The sequence below is a fragment of the Schistocerca serialis genome, chromosome 9, assembly GCF_023864345.2.
Source record: "Schistocerca serialis cubense isolate TAMUIC-IGC-003099 chromosome 9, iqSchSeri2.2, whole genome shotgun sequence".
NCBI lineage: Eukaryota > Metazoa > Arthropoda > Insecta > Orthoptera > Acrididae > Schistocerca > Schistocerca serialis.
Genome location: NC_064646.1, coordinates 35736351 through 35759858, shown reverse-complemented (window position 1 = coordinate 35759858; position 23508 = coordinate 35736351). Strand labels below are relative to the sequence as shown.

General features: G+C 42.9%; 2 protein-coding genes across 8 annotated transcripts in view; one reads left to right on the top strand and one right to left on the bottom strand.

Moving 5' to 3' along the window:
* The window catches only part of LOC126419886 (peptidoglycan-recognition protein LC-like), a 62806-nt gene extending 55590 nt beyond the window's left edge, over positions 1–7216 (bottom strand). The window contains exon 1 of the mRNA XM_050087148.1: positions 7079–7216. Within this exon, the coding sequence (XP_049943105.1) occupies positions 7079–7139 (61 nt within the window). The 5' untranslated portion in view covers positions 7140–7216. The remainder of the gene's footprint in view (positions 1–7078) is intronic.
* The window catches only part of LOC126419883 (trichoplein keratin filament-binding protein), a 791911-nt gene that overhangs the window by 362000 nt on the left and 406403 nt on the right, over positions 1–23508 (top strand). For 6 of the 7 annotated variants that reach the window (XM_050087143.1, XM_050087140.1, XM_050087137.1 and 3 more), the window contains one exon: positions 4180–4197. The exons of the other annotated variant lie outside the window; for it this stretch is intronic. The gene's annotated coding sequence lies outside the window, so the exon portion shown is untranslated. The remainder of the gene's footprint in view (positions 1–4179; positions 4198–23508) is intronic. 7 annotated transcript variants of the gene reach the window in all.

Genomic DNA, 23508 nt, shown 5'->3' with positions numbered 1-23508 from the left:
CAGTCTTATAAAAGTAAAAATTGACAGTTTTTCGAATCGAACACTAAATCTGAAATATTCCTCATTGTAAACCGCATTAAACCCAGCGAGCATTACAGTTTGCGCGTTACTACCTTATCACTAACCAGTTTATCGACCCCTAACGATATGGCTGCCTGTAAGGGTCTCACATGCCGAAGTCATCGAGTTGATGGAGTAGTAATTCATGTGGAAGTCTTCAATATCGGGCCTTAAACGTTATAACCGATCGTGGATAATCGACAGACATCAAAATTTTAAATAGAAAAGTTACTAAAAAAGAAGGCATTTCACTGGACAGGGTGACACAAGGGAGACGGACGGCTTTGAACTGCTTAGTACTGAGGGCGCGGTGGTGGGAGGTGGTCGTGGTGGGGATAGTTTTGATCCACACAAGACGCCATTTCATTTACTCAGTCACTATGGAGCAGTTGGACTTGCAACGGCGAGTGTTTGTCTATGACAGTTCCGTGAAAAGTGGTGAGTCTATTATTGATACGCAGCAATTGTTTCGTGCGCGGTTTAATGTCGGTCGACATGGAGCTGTTCCGAGCCGTAACACAATCCTCAGATGGGTGGAAAACTTCAGATCAACTGGAAACATACTGGATAAGAAGCATCCTGGCCCGAGACGCAGAGTAACGACACCAGAAAATGTTGAGAGGGTAAGGCAAGCGGCAGTCAGAAGCCCAGGACGGTCAGCTATACGTCATGCTAGTGAGTTACGAATCAATCGTAAATCGGTTAGACGAATTTTGCATAAAGAATTAAAATTCCATCCCTACAAAATGCTCATTGTACAACAACTCGAGGAAACTGATTTTGCTGTACGAGAAGACTTCGCTTACAGAATGCAAGTGATTTTGGGATCGAATGAAAATGAAATTTTATTGATGAGCGATGAAGCTCATTTTCATTTAAACGGGACCGTGAATAAGCAAAACCTACGTTACTGGGCTCCAGAACATCCACACCTTATCCACCAGCGTCCTCTACATTCACAAAAAATAACAGTCTGGTGTGCTCTTGGCTCTGTGGGCATTATTGGACCTTATTTTTTTGAAGAGAACGGGGCCACAATTACTGTTAATTCGATTCGCTACGTTCGTATGCTTGAAACACTCTTGAAACCAGAAGTAAGAAGACAACGAATCCCTTTAAAAACGCGTTTGGTTGCAGCAGGATGGGGCAACATCGCACACCGCAAACACTTCAATGACATTTCTTAGACGCATGTTTCCTCGCCAAATTATCTCACCTTTTGGCAATGTTCCTTGGCCTCCCAGGTCTCCCGACTTTTCAGTATGTGACTTTTTTCTGTGGGGGTACCTTAAGAACTGTGTCTATAATCACAAACCAGGAAATTTGGACGAGTTGAAGAATGCAAACATTCAAGAAATTGTTGTCATCCCTGCAGAGATTTTAGTCCGTGTGATGGAGGATTCTGAGAAGAGACTTGAGTCCTGCATTCGAAATCATGGACATCACCTTGACGACATTATTTCTCAGAAATAACTTCGTTAACTAAAATGGCATATAATGAGCTTTGATTTTGTGTAAATAAACATGCATTAATTTTAAAGTTGGCTGAGTATTATTTCATTAAAAACCGTCCGTCTCCCGTGTGTCACCCTGTGTTAATGGGGCGAGCTAGTCTCATGGATACTTTGCTCGAACTGCATCTCTAACCGACAATGCTGATGCACACCAGTGCGGTGGCATTTGAAACGAACTTAGTCACTTCGCTCCTGGCGGTGGAAAAAGTCTTTGGCCTCCAGAGGTAGGTGAGAAGTGGATCTGAAGTTTCTGATTACCAAGCTGTCTCACTGAAAAGGATTAAACATCAACAACTTGTGCGTAGTATCTCGTGGAATGAGGACACAGGACACTGATGTTGATTCGTCAGTCAGGAAGGACTCCCTGTTGCTATTCGAGAGAAACATATACCCGCAGTAGTTTCACCCTTTCACTTTTCTCCACTGTCACAGGAGGAGGGGAAAATGACCATTTATATGCAGTCTTCACGGGGATTCTCTCTAAAGAATAATATTTTAGAAACGATAATAGTATGTTTCGAAGGAAAACTGCCAAAGCGCCAAAGAAAGAAATCTGATCTACTCTGACAAGTCTCTCAACCGATACGATCAGAAGACTTTTACTCTTTGACAGAGTGAAAGGCTACGATCACTGAGGAAAACCCAGTGTATTCCACGGATAAGTAATGGAAGATAACAGCGTATAAGCTGTACCGTTATATTATAATGTCTGTTGTCCGTTGTAGAATTTTAAAATACATACAGCACAACAGTATCATGCGTTCCTTTTTTGGGGGTTGGGGGTGGGGGGGGGGGGGGTCGTTTTGCGCACACTCTACCACTGGGCTTCAAAAATATCGTGTATGTCGTTCTGCTCTGTAGGCTAATGATGGGAAATCCAGTATGTCCATACTGGATGAAATTTTACGTACACCACTGTGCAAATGGTCCAGTAGTATGTGAAATGTTGGCCCGAAAATTATCTTGGAAAAGACTTGTGGCTTGTTGATGAGGAATATTGCAGAACTGTTAATGTTGACAGGGCATCACAAAACTGGTCTGTTTGTCCAGAATGGTAACTGCGGTCATGTTTATGCAGAACGTTATCTCGAAAAACATAAACACATAGAGGACAATTCGCAGAATAATTACCCGTCGTGTTAGAGCGGCTGCCCTATTTACATATAGTCTGCATACTGAAATACCAAAGCGGTGCTTATACACGAGAAGATTATTACACACTTCCTCGTTACAGCGGCTTTGACTGAGTTGTCTGAACAGCAGTGCGAAACGAGAACGAACAAGGAAACGGCTCGTAAGACTATGCCAGGTATCTACACATTGTGCGCAAAAGCTGTCAGCTAGAATGGAACACGAAAACATATTGTCAGGTTCATTGAAACATGAATCTGAAGACTGGTAAGTGAAATATAATTCTTGCGAATAGGAGAGAGACGGACGCAGCTGCCACGCATCTAGAGCAGGTTAGTTTAGTCGGAATATTGTCTGCTGAAGCTCAGCTAGTTTATAATGAAGGATAAAGCTAATTTTGTGGTACCGTATCGATACTCAACAGTACTGATGTACTAGATATGCGCTATTTATGTAGTAGTAACTAGTAATTAAGATTGGTTACTTCCTTGGGCTTATAAGAAGCAACTAAAACGCTGTTGTTTTTATTATGAGATATATAATTAGGTCCCTCTACAACTAGATAAGCGAGTCGGTTTGAAGGTCGGAGGAAGGAAAGGACACACACACACACACACACACACACACACACACACCACCGCCTCTAACAAGGCAATGTCCGTATACCGCTTCGGATTTTAAACCTGCCTGTTTTTACAGCCTTTATTTATTATTATTAAATATTTACTCTTCATCGCCCTTTCATCACTCTGTTTAACGGGTGAACACACAGAAATAATAATAAATAATAATGATTTTCACATTAGCGCGAGCTATTAGAAAGAGATTTCACACTGAAGTTTGCATTGTGCTACTTCATTTAGCGTAACCGAGGGTGCACCACGGGATGGCCAACTAGCTGTATTCTTTTTGCGCATTTACGATGGCGTCCTTTATAAATTGTAATTTCTGCCATACGCGAAGTAAATGTAGCTAGTCCACAAAGGAATACGAATTTTCGTGGTAAACACATAACTAGAACCTCCGTAATTTTGGTGCGACGTAATTTACGAATATACCTACGAGACGCCTAGGTTATTGTTAATGTAACGTAAACATCAGTTGAGTTACTAACGGACAACTTCTGCATTGAGAAAAAAAAAATATCTTAGGAGAAAAGACCGAGTAACAGTAAATTGCTGTTTGTAGTTCGTGCTTTGTATGTCTTTTCTTGCTTGGAAAGAAGTATTGTATACGCACAATAACTTGGCGCTTTTGCAACGGATGCTGGAAGCGAAAGCACGCTATCACCTCCTATCTTTAAGCGCTGCTGCGTAAGTAGGGTTGGCAGCGAGTGGAAATATTCCGTTCTGGGCCGAATTTTTCCAACTGCCGCCGATTCCTTTGCTCTCGGAAAAGGCTCAAGTTATGTTGTGCCTTTAGATACATTGTTGTGATCACCTACATAACTGTTTTTCTTTCTTTTTTTTTTCAGTGCCTGGCCCGCTGACTGGTAAGTCTTCGCGTTCTTCCAGCAACCGTAAGCAAAACTTCCAGACTATATTTTGCAATCATGTATTCACTGTACTTCGTACGCAGTTTCCAGGATTATGTTCTTGTTACTGTAGGCCGGCCGGGGTGGGCGAGCGGTTCTAGGCGCTACAGTCTGGAACCGCGCGACCACTACGGTCGCAGGTTCTAATCCTGCCTTGGGCATGGATGTGTGTGATGTCCATAGGTTAGTTAGGTTTAAGTAGTTTTAAGTTCTAGGGGACTGATGACCTCAGAAGTTAAGTCCCATAGTGCTCAGAGCCATTTTTTTTTTGTTACTGTTGCCCGACATCATGCCCCATATTAACACTGTTATCCCTCCGCTCCACCGCTCCCAAAATCAGGTAGTCACACTGGGATCTTGCTGAATGCACATTGGTGAGCTAAAGCGTAGTGGCCACTGGCTGCCGCGTGAGTGGATGCCGTCTGATGGCATTGCGGCCACGTGAGGCGGCGAGCGAAGTGTTTAAGCGGAGCAGACGCGAATGAGGGGATCACTTTGGCGACTTCGACTTCTTGTGCCCCGGCGCTTAGGAACGGAGAGCTCACAAGGGAACCTCCCCATCAGATTTAGTTATAAGTTGGCACAGTGGATAGGCCTTGAAAAACTGAACACAGATAAATCAAGAAAACAGGAAGAAGTTGTGTGGAACCGTGAAAAAAAATTAATAAAATATACAAACTGAGTAGTCCATGCGCAAGATAGGCCACATCAAGGAGAACGTGAGCTGAGGAGCGCCGTGGTCCCGTGGTTAGCGTTAGTAGCTGCGGAATGAGAGATCCTGGGTTCAAGTCTTCCCTCGACTGAAAATTTTACTTTCTTTATTTTCGCAAAGTTATGATCTCCCCGTTCGTTCATTGACGTCTCCGTTCACTGCAATAAGTGTGTGTCTGTGTTTTGCGACCGCACCGCAAAACCGTGCGATTAGTAGACGAAAGGACGTGCCTCTCCAATGGGAACCGAAAACATTTGATCGCAAGGTCATAGGTGAACCGATTCCTACACGGAAAACACGTCTGATATATTCTATACGACACTGGTGACGGCATGTGCGTCACATGACAGGAATATGTTGTCGACCCACCTAACTTGTACACTTGGCGAATGGGTAAAAAAATTCTTCTGCCTTGCCCGATTTAGGTTTTCTTGTGGATGTGATAATCACTCCAAAAAAAGTGATGAAAACATAAGAGTTTGTCACATAAACTGAAAATAAAAAATTAAACTTTTCACTCGAGGGGAGACTTGAACCTAGGACCTCTCGTTCCGTAGCTGCTCTCGCTAACCACGGGACCACGGCGCTGCTTGACTCCCAGTGCCTTGATGTTGCATATCTTAGCATGGACTACTCAGTTTGTATATTTTATTAGTTTTTTTCATAGTTCCACACAACTTCTTCTTGTTTTCTCGATTGATCTGTGTTCAGTTTTTCAAGGCCTATCCACTGTGCCAACTTATAATTAAACCTGAGGGGGGTGCGATGGGGAGGTTCCCTTGTCAGAAACGAGTACTGCTGTCGTGAGGATGTGTCGTAAGGGTTGAAGGACCGTGAACCCACAAATAGCGACAAGGTGGCGCGCGTCCACGCCTCACCACAGACAGTGGCTGCAAAGCAGGACAGGCGGCGATCTGTGACACGTGACGACAGAGTACAGTGATGATGCAGGGACGAGCGTTTCACAGCACACCGTGCGGCACTCACTGTGAAACAGGAAGCCCGTAGCACGCGATTCCCACGTGTTCCCATGTAGACCCAATGACATCGTCGATTACGATTTCAGTGGACAATGGATAATCGAGAATCGACCATGGATCAATGTAAACTTGTCGCCAGGTCGGATGAATCACGTTTCCTGGTCATGTCCGGATACGCCTTCATACAGGCGAAGAGTTGCTCAAAACAGGCACCGCACCATGTGCGCAGACCGCCTGGGGCAGTATTAGGGTATGGGTGACTTTCACGTGGGATTCTGGGACACGCGTGGCCTAGAAATCAAAGGCGCCATGACAGCTGTGGACTACGTGAAGATTACTGCGGACCACCTGCATCCCTTCATCGTTGATATCTTCGCAGACGCCAATAGCGTCCTCCAGTAGGACCATTGTCCGTGTTAGAAGGATCGTGCTACAGTGGCTCGAGAGCGTGCAATGTGGACCGGATGACAGATATGTGGGACGGTATCGGGCGCCAGCTCCGTCCCCACAAACCACCGGCCCGTATTTTACGAGAATTGTGTGTGATCTTTAAGTTGAAATCTGGTGCCACATACCTCTCTACACGTACAAAGGACTTCCCGTAATCCGTGCTACTCAGAGTCGCACCTATATTCCTATCCAAATATGGACCAACACGCTGTTAAGCATGTGGTCAAATTTTTAGACTCGTCAGTATAAAATGGTACCCAGCCAATATTTCCATTGTGTAGTGTTGAGATGGAACCTGCGGCCAGCAACTCGGGTCATCACATATTAGTGGAAGATCAGTCTTCCTTTTTACAGCTGTAGGAACAATTCGTTTGCTGAATAGGATCTGTAGTTTCCTTTTAGAATGCGTCTTCGTTCATTTCGCTCGGTTTCGTGAAGCTGACTTAATAAGAAAGAAAAATAATTGAGGGTGAACATCTTACGTTTTTAGGAGAAAAATTTTCACAAGCGTGAGCCTGTCCTAAGAATATTTCGTTCTTCAGCAATTTCGGAACACTGCAGATATGTTTCATCAACACCGTCGTAGGTTACAAAAAAGGTTTCTAAATCTTTCCTTTCCAGCGCGATCAAGATGAGATAGAAACCAGTGAACTCAACATGCTGAATAACGTGCTACAGTAACAGCTTTTGCACTTACCACGAGTTCCAGTGATTACGAGAAGTAATGCGAAGAATGCTATTACGCCAGTTTTCCTCATGTTGCCAATCCGTCAGCGTAACACAGAATAGGGATCCGCACGCAGCAAATGCCCCCTATAAACCCGTTTCTTGCTCCCAGACCCCCACTCCGTGTCCTGTTGAGCGGGCCGTCTACTGGGCAAGAAACGAAGGTCGGAGGTGGGGAGAGAAGCGAGCGGAAAAAGTGAGAGGACTACAACGACGAGAGAGGGACGCGAGACAAACACTGTGGTTTTTTGTCTCTTTTTCGCGGGGGGGATTTGCTAGCGGGAGGCAGGACTACGACACATCAAGAGGTTTGTTCCGTTGGCTGTGGCCGCCTTGCCGCTTTTTTCCCCCCTGGGAGCTGGTGAGCTAGCAGCGGACTAGTGTGGAAGGCACTGGCGATACACAGCAGTCCGCGGGCCGGTTCTTCCCCGTGACGTAGCCAAGCAACAAGTGGATGCGAGCCCGTAATGTAATTACCGGGCGACAGCGTGTTCCGCTAGGCACGTGAGCGCGCGCCCGAGCCAGCCTAGAGGCACGTCAGCTGTCTGCCACCGAAACCCGGAGTTCCTTCCTTGTGGCGTATTTCAGCGTCTTTAGAAAATGGTCTGCATTTGAAAGCCAGTATTAACGTCTTGGAGCCGGCCGGAGTGGCCGAGCGGTTCTAGGCGCTACAGTCTGGAACCGCGCGACCGCTACGGTCGCAGGTTCGAATCCTGCCTCGGGCATGGATGTGTGTGATGTCCTTAGGTTAGTTAGGTTTAAGTAGTTCTAAGTTCTAGGGGACTGATGACCTCAGCAGTTGAGTCCCATAGTGCTCAGAGCCATTTGAACCATTTTTTAACTTGGAGTAAGCAGTCACTTGAACGACATTGGCTTTAAACTGTTTGGAACGTTACACACAAACATTTAATACTCATAAAATATGAAATACTATCGCTAGCGCTAATTACATCCAGACCAATCACTATCTCCGTTACTTCTCTCAATTTATTTTCACCTTATTTCCACACTCTGAGACGAGTCTAACATACCGCTGGGCATATCGTGGGAAACAAGAGGGGGCTGCGAACGAGATAGTTGTTCCAGCTGGTTCATTGGCGAGGCATCGCCATTTCTGTTGCATATGCTTGCACGACAGAAATCAAATAGACTTGTCGCTTTGTAAAGAAATAGTTCTTTTGCCATCTTAGTTCGCGACGTTTTCAGCATTAAACTGTCCTTTTGATGTGGCAAGTTTTATAAAGTTTGATCCGTTTAAGTAGCAGCAAAATGTACTATGCTGGTCACGAAAGAGACTCGTGGTGCGGAATTGTGTTGAGCTACTTACAAAACATGTTCATTTAATCACCTTTAAACTATAACCCGTTCAAGTCCACTTTAATGTCCATTCATTCCTACCACTGTTGTAAACTTTTCTACATTTCGTTTTTCTTCGGGCTGTGAAGTAGCTTTGCACGAAACTTATCAGTCGTGAGCACTCAAAAAGATCGATGAACGGTCGCGCTTTGATTTACTACGACAAATGATTCGTTTGTAAGGGGAACAGTAGTGTTTCTTTTGTGTCAGAAATTTTATTAGAAACACAATCAAAAATGAAGTTTATGTGTAATGCGTATCATAATTACTACGAAAACTGTCGCAGGTGGAAGTATGTGATAAAACGTTCCAGCAAACTTGAGTCCGCATACGAGCCGTTCGCGAGGTGATTTTGTTTGCGTGTGTGTGGTGGCGGGTGTTTTCCAGCCTCCACTCGTTTCATTATAAAATACTCTACTGGTCAGTACAAATCTACTTCAGATGTACATTTTTCGACTGAGTCATCATCTAATTGTGCTCAAATTTCGCCCATGGTCCATGGTTGGGCAATGCGATACGTGAATAAGGGGGTACCGACACCTTTTGCTCTTACTGCAGTACGTCGTCTATCGCGTCAGTTTTGAACTATACTTAAAATTGTAAACTTCTCCATCACAAAGATTTTACATGTAGTGTTCCTTTTTCATTTGTTGTGCTCGAGTCTTTAATAAAATAATTTTTACAGAGCACGTTAGAATATGGAATTCATTTTTTCATTTCGTTTATTGCGTAGTTGAAGTTTTACCTAGTATTTTAGGACAAACCATTTTAGATTTTTGGTCCTGTAATAAAATCACTTGTTCCGTACTAAAAACGTATATTGCGAAGATTGTTACATAAATAAAAATTAATAATGAGTAACAAAAAATAAGCATCTTATAATTTAGCGAAAGAAAACGGAGGGTGTTAGCTGAAAATATTTCAGAAGGGAAAAGAAGAAGATAATAAGTGTAAAAGAAAATTGGAGAATCCCATCAGCAGTATGAACCTGAGGAGGAGATCTTAGAATGGTACAGGGATATCTAGCATCATGGATTGACATCCGCTTTTGCTAATTTATCGCTCCTCCTGGCGGTGGTGATTTCTACTGATGGCCTGGCTCCTTAGCCATGTTGCAAACGGCCGAAGTGTTAGTAATTCGTATTTGATAGCCGAGGTGATAAAAGGCCACTGTACGACCTGGGGATATCCCAGACCACATTGCCATACGACATTTACGTAAAGTAGGCTGTATAACGATGAAATTGTCGTGTGTAGTGTTAATAATACGACTGTACATTATGTTTTGTTATAAAACGCTGATAATTTGGTAGACCTTTGGAATTTGCAGTGTAATGGATTTTTACCATTTACTTTCCTAAATTATTTAATCATTTGATCTTTTTGTTGCGTGTTTCGCATTTATTGGTTTTTATATTAACTGCATATTAAGTATCAGAAATGCATTTATTTTAATTATACACCGGATCTAATCTCTCTGGATTTGTGAGGTTTGCTTCCCGACAAGTGGAGAGAAAATTAAGCGGGTCATATAGGAAATACACCTTTTATAATAGCATCATTAGTGCAGGGTATTCGAAGCTTTGACACTGCTTCAGGGTGATGTACAAAATATTCGAATGCTGTGGTCATACTTACGTGAATACTGCACGCATACACTGTTGTCCTCATATATCACATGGAATGCGAAGCATTTTCACTTATTGGACACTTCACAGTTTTCAGTCCGTGAACTGTATTGAAAACAATACTTGCAGCCGGCCGTTGTGACCGAGCGGTTCTAGGCGCTTCAGTCCGGAACCGCGCTGCTGCTACGGTCGCGTCGGTCGGTGTGACCGTGCGGTTCTAGGCGCTACAGTCTGGAGCCGAGCGACCGCTACGGTCGCAGGTTCGAATCCTGCCTCGGGCATGGATGTGTGTGATGTCCTTAGGTTAGTTAGGTTTAAGTAGTTCTAAGTTCTAGGGGACTGATGACCTCAGATGTTAAGTCCCATAGTGCTCAGTGCCATTTGAGCCAGTACTTGCAATGTCACTTATACATAGAGATGATATAACAAAAATGTTGTTTCAGAGCATGATGCTAAAACGTATGCCTGTGTAACTTATGCTTCTGGTCATTGAAATATAGTTATGTGGTGTCTTCTGTGCACTATCGCCAAACAAGCAAATTTTCCTGCCCAGAATACCCTACCAAATTACAACTTAAGAATTGCTGGAGTAGATGAGACTTCATGGTTCTTTTATGGGCCTGTTGTTCTGTACTATTGAGAAAGTTGGCACTATTAACGTTTATGCAGTGTTTCTTGACAGAGGCCATATTAGTTGCCATGTAATTTGACTGTACACGTATGCAAATCAACCGATGAAGGTGCGACAGTGATTAAATTGTGGACTCATAGCTGACAGCAGTGTGCTTCAGTAGGTCATCAGTGCCATTTCTGGAACGATCTTATCCAAGACCACTGACACGGGCTTCTGATGTCAGGTTTCACACTTGGGCAACTTATAATCAAAATCAACCTACAACTCCCCTCTCCAACGCGGAATGGCCGACACGTGTGTATGGTCCATTCCTCATCCATGGGAACCCTCACACACCTCAGACAAATCTGCGAGTTATATTCGAGGTCATCCAGAGAGACCACTGTCCTATTCAAGCATGCAAGTGAAGTACTTTTATTCAAGGGCGTGACATAACTCTGCACTAGCCACACGATATGAAATTGGCAGGGGGGAGCAGTGGGGTACATTAAAATGACGCAACCTAGTGGTGCTATAAGGTTGGAGAGCTCCCTCGTCCCACTTACCATTGTTTATAATTAGTTTAACTGTGTAGCCCCCTTCATTCGAGGTCTGTGCATCGTAGGGAAGAGTTTCGGGTTTGTTATAACCAGTAGCAAATTAAGTTCCTGATTATCAACAACAATTTTCTATCCATATAGTTCAGTTGCATGATCCTGCTCAACTGTACTCTGTAGTGTAATGGTCAGGGTCTTTTGTAAATAACAACATCGATATAAAAAATAACTTGTGCCTTATTGACAACTTTTCTTTTGTTAACAATTTTTATATATTTATTAACAATGACATTTTCTTAATTTATGGTTTATTTACAAAATATTTGCAAAGTTATTTTACAATAAATTATTTTTCCTTGTAATTTAAAAGATTGGTTGTATATACTTTTTTCACTGAAACTATTACCATCACGTAAATACATACAGAGATACCATTCACACTAAAATAAGGATGAAAGAAGAAGAACCAGAACCCCATATAATCATCACTTTGTGCTGTGTTTCATCATTTCTTTCTATTTACATTTACATAATTTTGTTTGTACAGAGTATGCAATGGAAAACAGGCACTAGCAACATTGTTTTACCTAACTATTCCGCACACACTCGCACATACACGTGAACTAGCTACACATAAACACACGGCATACCCTCGATCACTCCAGCGAGTAGTGAGAGTATGGTACAGTGTCAGTCCTGTCGTCACAGATGAACCGTTTTTTGTCATGACGAGACAGCCCCAGTTTCACCTGCAGCGCAGTATGTACCTCATGGCTTATCGATTGAAAGATTACCTGGCCCACAGTATGTGGAGTTGCGCCAGTGACTTGGAGGAGGCACCTCTTGTAATCCTCAGTTGTGAGAGTCTTTGGAGCCGCACAGTGCACACCCTTAGCCTGCCCCTGGGTGACACCTGCTTTTATATGATAGGCGTAAATCTTTGATCTGAGCCCCACAAACTGCAAGTCATTCGCTCTGTCTTTCATCAGGCCAATAATCTTCTTGTTTTGAGGTGTTGCTCCAAAAGTATTATCGGACGCGCATACAAATGTGCCAAATGGTTTGGGATTATAACTTTGCCATATGGATCATAGCATTTCACGTAGCGGATGATACTACCTGGATCCGTATAAAGTAACTTATGGTCGGCAAAATATGGATGTGTATGGTCATAATGAAATAGGTACATGTGTAGTTCGGGAAGGTCCAGAATACATATACCGATATGCACAGGCTTCATGAACTGCTCTGAAACGTTGGTCATCTCCACAGTCACCAGTCCTTTATTGAGTATGGTGACCAATTTTAAATTTTCTCTGGCAATGTAATCTCCTGTGCCATAGTGCTTGTCCCACTGATAAACTAATGAATTTTGCGGTATTCTCCAACATTCTCTATGGTTCTTTGGAAACTTGAATTATTCATTAACTTGTAAAAATCTTTTTCAAAATCACGCTTCACGGGAGGCCTTGTTTTGGTGTTATCGTCAATGCACTCCTTCAGCTAGCAACACTGGCGTTGTGCAGCGTTGTCAACAGCTTCAGGATGGAACCATTTTGCAGGACTAGGTGTTATGGTCAAGTGGCAAGTCGCTACGCTTGTCATGCAAATTATTGCAGTTCTACCTCCAAGACATACCTCTCACTAGCTATCTCATTCACATCGTTGATCTTTTCGTTCAAACCGACGGTTTCTTCCTCAGGCAGCCATCAGAACCCTCCAAATGGTAGACTTTGTTGCGTGGCGGCCATGTAAAGTATGTAACTTAAATCGTCCGATGGCCTGCACTCTTCATTCATTCATTCATTCATTCATTCATTCATTCATTCATTCATTCATTCACGGGTTGTTCGCTATGGCTTACCTGTGCACGCACTGGCAAATTCCCCCATGGATCCCGTGTTCGAAGAAGAGCAGCATGTCAACTTCGGTCAACAGTTCGATGCTGTCACATGGTTTCCTTAATGTTCTGTCTCACGAAAGCCGTGGCATGTGAACTAAAGGCAGGATTCAGATAATATGTGCCCAGGCATACACTCTGAAACTTCCGAAGATGTCTCGGAGCGCCGCGCGCGGTTGCCGCGCGGTCTCAGGCGCCTTGTCACGGTCCAAGGCGCCTTGTCACGGTCCGTGCGGCTCCGAGGTTTGAGTCCTCCCTCGGAGGGTGTGTGTGTTGTCCATAGCGTAAGTTAGATTAAGTAGTGCGCAGGCTTAGGGACCGATGACCTCAGCAGTTTGGTCCCATAAGACCTTACCACAAATTAAAAAAAAAAAGTCTGGGAGCAGGTGTACATTTGTGTTCATATATAATCTAGAATAAATTCCTAAATTAGGGATGCTGAATTCCTGCCAAACATTCACCACGTGCTCGTACACCACGTGTGTTACATCAGTGCCTGTCAGATTACTGGAGAATCGAGGTATGTCAGGCAATGTGATATCGTGGAGTCATCAAATCCACCTCCTTCCTTCATCACAAGCTGAAACTTTCCATTATTGAAATATGTGGCTCTGGTGATAAGCATATCTTCCCGATGCATTGTCATGGCAAGTTTCTGAAGAGACGCATCCATGAAACGAAGGGAATCCAGAAGTGGAGCGTTATTCTTGGCACGAGTTCCTTGGAAAACGAGAGGTACTTCTCTGCAGTGTGAGGAATTGCTCTGACCTTATCACATTTCAGTCCAAAATCACCCAAGTGTAGTACGAGAAAGTGGGCAGTATACCCCCTCAAATTGTAGAAAAGGGCGGGTATGTGCTGTGGCACTTGCTACTTAAAGTTGCATGCCTTGTTAACTGCAAAACTTCACTGTTCGATGACAGTGGTCTCCATGTAGAATTTTTCAGTGGCTGCCCACAGATATGACCCAGAACTTCCCGTTCAAACAAGACGACAGTCTCCTTCGAGTCAGTCATGGGTTCGTTGTTGCAATAAATCCCAACAACTTCCCATGCAAATTTTTCGAGTTCTGTGAGTAACCATGTTGCAGAATTACCCTAGATGTAAGATTCGAATTTGTTGCGACTAGAATCTTACGAGCATACAACTTGATACGCTGCCACATACGGTACGTGCTGTTATGTGAAGGAAGGGTGGAAGGCAGACGGGTCAGCTTCACAGTGTGCCACAGCTGGTAGGAGGCACTCAGAATTGTAGTAAACGACAAAATGGGCATTGCTCTTGATGGCGAGCATTCTTACATTGTAAGAAATTTTTTATCCTCAGTAGGTATTTTTACATGTTTGGGTTCCTGGGTCGAGCAGTCAGTGAGGTGCCCTCCTAGATACTCATTCTTGGCAAAAGAGTTGTTAATTTTTACTCTTTTGGGAGAAAAGTAGGTGGGGCATGTGTTTGATCCACACATAGTGTTGCTGCTCGCCTTCGGAGAGTTGAAGCAGGTCTATGTATCTGGTATGCTGACCGGCTAATTTTGAGAAATAGAGGTCTATCGACTTTCGATTGATTTCTTTGCCCTTCACAGTGTGCTCCTGGTCGTCATCTTCTGGCTACTAACATCCAGGGCGTATATGTGAATTGAATAATCTGGTTTCTGTCTCTCGAATTGTGGTAGGTCCTGGAGCTTTACAGGGAATTAGGTGGCTTGGAAATTGAAACGCCCATAGATATCAGATTTCATATTGACTTTATGCTGCGTGTTAGTTGAGTAATTTCTGTCGCTAACCAGAAGTGAACATGCAAAGCAACATACGTCAGTATCAGATTCTGGACATTAATGAAAGCGCATTTAGCGGCAATATCGTTCGGAAGAGGGCTGTAACAGGACCCCCTCCCCTAATAAGTGGACCAAATAAATGCAAATATATATCAAGGTGGTGTATGCAGCTGGGTGCTTTACCTGGACCTCTTCCCTGCATTTCGGAAAAATGGCCCAGGATGACGCTCTTGATAAAAATTCCTAACAACTCAGCGATCGACCTGCCTTGCAATATCACTCCATTAACCACCACCCCCACCCCCGAAATTTGGGTGATGCTCTTCTCCTCACCAGCAGCATAAGTGCAATCTTGTTTTTGGAGAGGGGAGGGGGTGCGTGATTTCACCGTACAGAATTGCTTTTTACTTACGAGGAGAATACAATTAATAATTTTACTTTTGTTTCTCATTTATCTACCCATGTCCAAAGAAGATTACGACATGAATTTTTCCATTGTATGTCGAAATAATGTTGTCGTTATTTATCTACAAGTTATTTGTCTGGTGAATGATATACAAAAAGGGAAGTTATTTGAAATTGTTTTCGGGGAAATTTCTGTAGTTCGTCCTGATTCGTAATCAGTTGTAAACGCCAATTTTCGGAAAAATGATCCTTTGTGCGTGGGTTGCAGCAGTATTACTGCGTATTCATGAAATTCAGCAGTGTTTGCGACGTTTCTGTCCAAAGAAATGTCACTATGGTAAATCAGCCTTCATGCATTGCTTATGGTGTTCAGAATTTCTAAGTTTCGAATGTTTCTACAATTGGTATCATCCAAGGGAATGCACCACTTCTTCCTGAAGAATAAACGTAAGAATAAATGTAATAATTAATTTATGAATAGATAAAAGAATGAAATATTGGAGTGTGAGAATTTAAAAAGACTGTAAACTCTGAAAATACCATACACACATATATTGCATAATTAATGTATGTCACTTATTGTGAAACCTAGTTGTAATTTCACAGTTAATATATCACCCTTGTATCCTCTAATTTGATAAGAAAAATTTGTGTAGTAACTTCCTACGAACTTATACACAAGTAAAATAAAATTTTAAAAAATCATGTTTCCAACATGGTGCACAAAACTGTGAAGCTGTAACGCTAGCCACTTCATCACTTTGGTTCAATGACCTGCGTACTAAAAGACATATAAATTATGGCGAAAACTTTAAGCGTCATTTTCGCAGAAATGATCGAGTACCTACAGATAAGCCAAGACACGTGTTCATTTATCTTGACTGTGTGAAGTTATTGAGAAATCAGGTGATGGCACTTGCCGTGTTCTCTTCATTAATGGTAAGATACCAAACATCATTGATGTTCCTAAGGAGCTCACTTTACAGTACAGCTTGACGAGCATTGAGGAAAGCGGCCGTATCTCAGTAGCCTGCGTTCGAGTTATTAATGCGGGCAAGTGAGATCCAGTCCTCAAATGCAGCACCAATTGTAGTCATTGTGATCTCAGAATTTACTTGAAGATACATATTAGTTTGGGCAGGTCTGCTGCTGCTGCTAGGTGCAACAGAATGTGTTGATAATTTTTGGTGATGGTGATGGTGGTGGTGACATTGCGAGGTGGGCGAGGGTGCAGAGAGCACGGTTGAGACCACGGCAAATGAGGCAGAACTGTAATGCCATGCCATGGTGACGGATTGGCCTGGGGCGTCGGCAGACTGGGCTGATGACTGATCAGGCTGTGGGGACATCATTACAGATGACGAACTTGGCTGCCTGTATGTCATCACAGATGGGTTGCTGGGTCGCTGCACATCCAGCTGCAGGTGCACTTTCACCACCCGTATAACCTACAAACAAAGGAGAAGGAAAAAAATATTAAGTATCATTCTTAATTAATAAAATAAAGTTGAATGTGTGTATAGTGTTCTTACTCATGGTCAGAATTTGCTGCATCTGAATCAGTCCATGGGATCCTATTGGCCAATACCTCCAGCATTATTTGGTCCAGCCCTACCCGTGGATCGACACTCCCCTGGCTGATGTTATCGAGTGCACATAGAAACAAACAAGAACACATCACGTTAGTAGTCCATGCAAGCAGTCATGTGTTGGGCGTTGTTATCAGTACTGTAGAAGCAGAATAGAAAGGTCTACTACTCACATATTCATTTTTCAATGACAAGCTTCATGCCCCAAGAACTAATGCTGGACAATGGGCTCATCCGGAATTCATCGTCGAGTGTACCTACAAGCAGACAAGAATACATCACGTTAGTGATGCAGGCTTGCAATTACGTGGCACAATATTAGTATTATAGAATAATAGGAAGAACTATTGCTGCTGCTACTTCTACTACTACTCACGTTTCTACTCCTCAATGACTGGCATGCTCCCCCATTAGCTCACTGTGGAAATGGATATGGGCATTTCCTGCATATGATGATTATTGGTAATTACTAATGGGCAACTGCGGCAGCGTTGACTCAGGTGGTTCAGGACTTGGCTGCAGCACTTGATCCATCGCATGGCAATTATCTCGTTGAAGAATTCTACAGCACACGGAAACACATGGAGAGGAAGGCAGGGAGAGAAATGGGTACTAATGTTCAAGTAAATCAGGATTTATTCAACCGCCAACGATTGGAATGCAAAGCTGCTTCACAAGGTCCTCGAGAGCACCGTCGCTCAACATGGATGACGGTACAGAAGAAGAAGAAGAATAGGAAATTTCCATGAGACTGTGGCTAAGCAATGTCTCCGCAATATCTTTTCTTCCTGGACTGCTAGTCTGGCGAGTTTCACAGAAGATCTTCTGTGAAGTTTGCTGCGGACAGGTCGTGAGTCATGCTTGGGAAGCTCAATCGGTAGAGTACTTGCTTGTGAAAGGCCAAGGTCCCAAATTAGTCTCTTGGTCCGGCACACAGTATCCTCCAGGAAGTTTCATATCAGCCCACACTCTGCTGCAGAATGAAAATTTAATTCTGGAATCACTGGTGATGTACACACATGGAAAAGTGATTTATTAAACTCACAACTATTACGATTGAAGCAGATCACATTAATTAAAAGGAAAATTTTAATCTTAAATTTTAAGACTCAAAATATAAACAGGTTGAATTAATAAAATTCAGCAATTAAATACAGTGTAAATTAAGAAAAACATTCATGATTTAAATATTTAATCAAACCTAACAAAATCAATAAATAGGAAAGAGACTGTAATAACTTCAGCCAAAATTTAAAAATAAATTCCTAAAGTTGTCCGTTTGGAGATGTACATCCACATCGGTACTCCACAACCCACCTTATGACGCGTGGCAGAAGGTACCCCATACCAATGCTAGTCATTTCCTTTCCTGCTCCACTCACAGATAGAACGAGGGAAAAACGACTACCTATATGCCTCTGTATCAACCCTGTTTTCTCATGTCTTATCTACATGATCCTTATGCGCAATGTATGTTGGAGGCAACAGAATCTTTCTGCAGTCAGCTTCAAATATTGGTTGTCTGAATTTTCTCAATAGTGTTCCTCGAAAAGAACGTCGCCTTTCCTCCAGGAATTCCCATTTGAGTTCCCGTAGCATATCCGTAACACTTGCATGTTGTTTGAACCTACCAGTAACAAATCTAGCAGTGCACCCCTCAATTCCTTCTGTATCTTCCTTTAATCCGACCTGGTACTCAGGATCGAACCAGTGTCCTGTACGCAGTCTCCTTCACAGATGAACCACACCTTCCTAGTATTCTCCCAATAAACCGAAGTCGACCATTTGTCTCTCTACCACAGTCCTCACACGCTCGTTCCATTCCGTATCTCTTTGCACTGTTACGCCCAGATATTTGAAACACGTGACTGTGTCAAGCAGGACACAACTAATGCTGCATTCGAACATTACGGGTTTGTTTTTATACTCATCTGCATTAACTCACATTTTTCGACATTCAGAGCTAGCTGCCATTCATCACATCAACCAGAAATTTTGTCGAAGTCATGTTGTATTGTATTGTATCTTCCTACAGTCACACAACTTCGACATCTTACCGTACACCACGGCATCATCAGCAAACAACAGACTGCCTCTCACCCTGTCCGCCAAATCATTTATGTATGTAGAAAATAACAGGGATACCATTACAATTCCCTCGGGCACTCCTGACGATACCATTATCTGTGATGAACCTGAACCTTCGCCATCGAGGACAACACACTGGGTTCTATAATTTACGAAGTCTTCGAGCCACTAAAATTTCTGTTAACCTATTCCATATGCATGTAGCTTCGTTAGCAGTTTGTAGTTGGGTACCGTGTCAAACGCTTTCTGGAAATCTAGAAATAAGGAATCGGCCTGTTGCCCTTCAACCATGTTGTTGTTGTTGTTGTGGTCTTCAGTCCTGAGACTGGTTTGATGCAGCTCTCCATGCTACTCTATCCTGTGCAAGCCTCTACATCTCCCAGTACCTACAGCAACCTACATCCTTCTGAATCTGCTTAGTGTATTCATCTCGTGGTCTCCCCCTACGATTTTTACCCTCCACACTGCCCTCCAATACTAAATTGGTGATCCCCTGATGCCTCAGAACATGTCCTACCAACCGATCCCTTCTTCTAGTCAAATTGTGCCACAAACTTATCTTCTCCCCTATCCTATTCAATACTTCCTCATTAGTTATGTGATCTACCGATCTAATCTTCAGGATTCTTCTGTAGCACCACATTTCGAAAGCTTCTATTCTCTTCTTGTCCAAACTATTTATCGTCCATGTTTCACTTCCATACATGGCTACACTCCATACAAATACTTTCAGAAATGATTCCTGACACTTAAATCTATACTCGATGTTAACGAATTCCTCTTCTTCAGAAACGCTTTCCTTGCCATTGCCAGTCTACATTTTATATCCTCTCTACTTCGACCATCATCAGTTATTTTGCTCGCCAAATAGCAAAACTCCTTTACTACTTTAAGTGTCTCATTTCCTAATCTAATTCCCTCAGCATCACCCGACTTAATTAGACTACATTCCATTACCCTTGTTTTGCTTTTGTTGATGTTCATCTTATATCCTCCTTTCAAGACACTGTCCATTCCATTCAACTGCTCTTCCAAGTCCTTTGCTGTCTCTGACAGAATTACAATGTCATCGGCGAACCTCAAAGTTTTTATTTCTTCTCCATGAATTTTAATACCTACTCCGAATTTTTCTTTTGTTTCCTTTACTGCTTGCCCAATATACAGATTGAACAACGTCGGGGAGAGGCTACAACCCTGTCTTACTCCCTTCCCAACCACTGCTTCCCTTACATGCCCCTCGACTCTTATAACTGCCATCTGGTTTCTGTACAAATTGTAAATAGCCTTTCGCTCCCTGTATTTTACCCCTGCCACCTTTAGAATTTGAAAGAGAGTACTCCAGTCAACATTGTCAAAAGCTTTCTCTAAGTCTACAAATGCTAGAAACGTAGGTTTGCCTTTCCTTAATCTTTCTTTTAAGATAAGTCATAAGGTCAGTATTGCCTCACGTGTTCCAGTGTTTCTACGGAATCCAGACTGGTCTCCCCCGAGGTTGGCTTCTACTAGTTTTTCTATTCGTCTGTAAAGAATTCGTGTTAGTATTTTGCAGCTGTGACTTATTACACTGATAGTTCGGTAATTTTCACATCTGTCAACACCTGCTTTCTTTGGGATTGGAATTATTAGATTCTTCTTGAAGGCTGAGGGTATTTCGCCTGTCTCATACATCTTGCTCACCAGATGGTAGAGTTTTGTCATGACTGGCCCTCCCAAGGCCATCAGTAGTTCTAATGGAATGTTGTCTACTCCCGGGGCCTTGTTTCGACTCAGGTCTTTCAGTGCTCTGTCATACTCTTCACGCAGTATCATATCTCCCATTTCATCTTCATCTACATCCTCTTCCATTTCCATAATATTGTCCTCAAGTACATCGCCCTTGTATAGACCCTCTATATACTCCTTCCACCTTTCTGCTTTCCCTTCTTTGCTTAGAACTGGGTTTCCATCTGAGCTCTTGATATTCATACAAGTCGTTCTCTTATCTCCAAAGATCTCTTTAATTTTCCTGTAGGCAGTATCTATCTTACCCCTAGTGAGATAGGCCTCTACATCCTTACATTTGTCCTCTAGCCATCCCTGCTTAGCCATTTTGCACTTCCTGTCGATCTCATTTTTGAGACGTTTGTATTCCTTTTTGCCTGCTTCATTTACTGCGTTTTTATATTTTCTCCTTTCATCAATTAAATTCAATATTTCTTCTGTTACCCAAGGATTTCTACTAGCCCTCGTCTTTTTACCTACTTGATCCTCTGCTGCCTTCGCTACTTCATCCCTCAAAGCTGCCCATTCTTCATCTACTGTATTTCTTTCCCTCATTCCTGTCAATTGTTCCCTTATGCTCTCCCTGAAACTCTGTACAACCTCTGGTTCTTTCGGTTTATCCAGGTCCCATCTCCTTAAATTCCCACCTTTTTGCAGTTTCTTCAGTTTTAATCTACAGGTCATAACCAATAGATTGTGGTCAGAGTCCACATCTGCCACTGGAAATGTCTTACAATTTAAAACCTGGTTCCTAAATCTCTGTCTTACCATTATATAATCTATCTGATACCTTTTAGTATCTCCAGGGTTCTTCCATGTATACAACCTTCTTTCATGATTCTTAAACCAAGTGTTAGCTATGATTATGTTGTGCTCTGTGCAAAATTCTACCAGGCGGCTTCCTCTTTCATTTCTTAGCCCCAATCCATATTCACCTACTATGTTTCCTTCTCTCCCTTTTCCTACACTCGAATTCCAGTCACCCATGACTATTAAATTTTCGTCTCCCTTCACAATCTGAATAATTTCTTTTATTTCATCATACATTTCTTCAATTTCTTCGTCATCTGCAGATCTAGTTGGCATATAAACTTGTACTACTGTAGTAGGTGTGGGCTTCGTATCTATCTTGGCCACAATAATGCGTTCACTGTGCTGTTTGTAGTAGCTTACCCGCATTGTTATTTTCCTATTCATTATTAAACCTACTCCTGCATTACCCCTATTTGATTTTGTGTTTATAACCCTGTAGTCACCTGACCAGAAGTCTTGTTCCTCCTGCCACCGAACTTCACTAATTCCCACTATATCTAACTTCAACCTATCCATTTCCCTTTTTAAATTTTCTAACCTACCTGCCCGATTAAGGGATCTGACATTCCACGCTCCGATCCGTAGAACGCCAGTTTTCTTTCTCCTGATAACGACATCCTCTTGAGTAGTCCCCGCCCGGAGATCCGAATGGGGGACTATTTTACCTCCGGAATATTTTACCCAAGAGGACGCCATCATCATTTAACCATACAGTAAAGCTGCATGCCCTCGGGAAAAATTACGGATGTAGTTTCCCCTTGCTTTCAGCCGTTCGCAGTACCAGCACAGCAAGGCCGTTTTGGTTATTGTTACAAGATCAGATCAGTCAATCATCCAGACTGTTGCCCTTGCAACTACTGAAAAGGCTGCTGCCCCTCTTCAGGAACCACATGTTTGTCTGGCCTCTCAGCAGATACCCCTCCGTTGTGGTTGCATCTACGGTACGGCTATCTGCATCGCTGAGGCACGCAAGCCTCCCCACCAACGGCAAGGTCCATGGTTCATGGGGGGGGCCCTTCAACCATAGCTGGCAGTATATCATGTGAGAAAAGAGCAAGCTGAGTTTAGCACGAGCGATGCTTTGTAAACCGTACTGATTCATGGAGAGAAGGTTTTCGGTCTCTCGTAAATTTACTATATTCAAACTCAGGTTATGTTCTACAATTCTGCAGTAAACCGATGTTAAGGAAATTTGTCTGTAATTTTGTGGGTTCGTTTGTTTACCCTCTAGGAGTCACATGCACTTTTTTCCAGTCGCTTGTGACTTTGCGCTGGGATAGAGATTCACGATAAATGCAAGCTAAGTAAGGGAGCAGTGGCGTAGAGTACTCTTTTAAAAAACCAAATTGGCATTCCATCCGGACCTGGTGACTTATTTGTTTTCAACTTCTTCAGTTGCTTCTCTACGCCAGGGGTGCTTATTCCAATGCTGTTCATACGGGAGTCTGTCCAATGTTCAGATGACGGTATGTTTGTATGAGTTTCCGGCGTGAACGATTTCTTGACCGTGATATTTGAAACTTCGGCTTTCGTCTTCAAGTGCCATACCAGACTGCTCAACAAGGAACTGAATGGAAGCCTTAGCCCCACTCAGCGATTTTACTTAGACCAGTATTTTCTCCGATTCTCTACCAGATCTTTTGCTAAGTTGTGCCGGTGGTAGTAGTTGTATGCTTTGCGCACTGGTGTTTTCACAGGCGCACGAATCTCTAGTAACCTTCGCTTGTCGACATTTGCGCGTTCTCTTTTGATCCGAGAGTGCAACAGTGTCTGCTTCCTCAGCATTTTCCGAATCTCGATTTTAAACCGTGTTGGTGTTTTCCGTCCTTAATCCACTTACTAGGCACGTAATTCTCCAGACCACGATTTACAATCTACGTAAACTTATGCTGTAATTTCTCTACGTCAATCTTACTG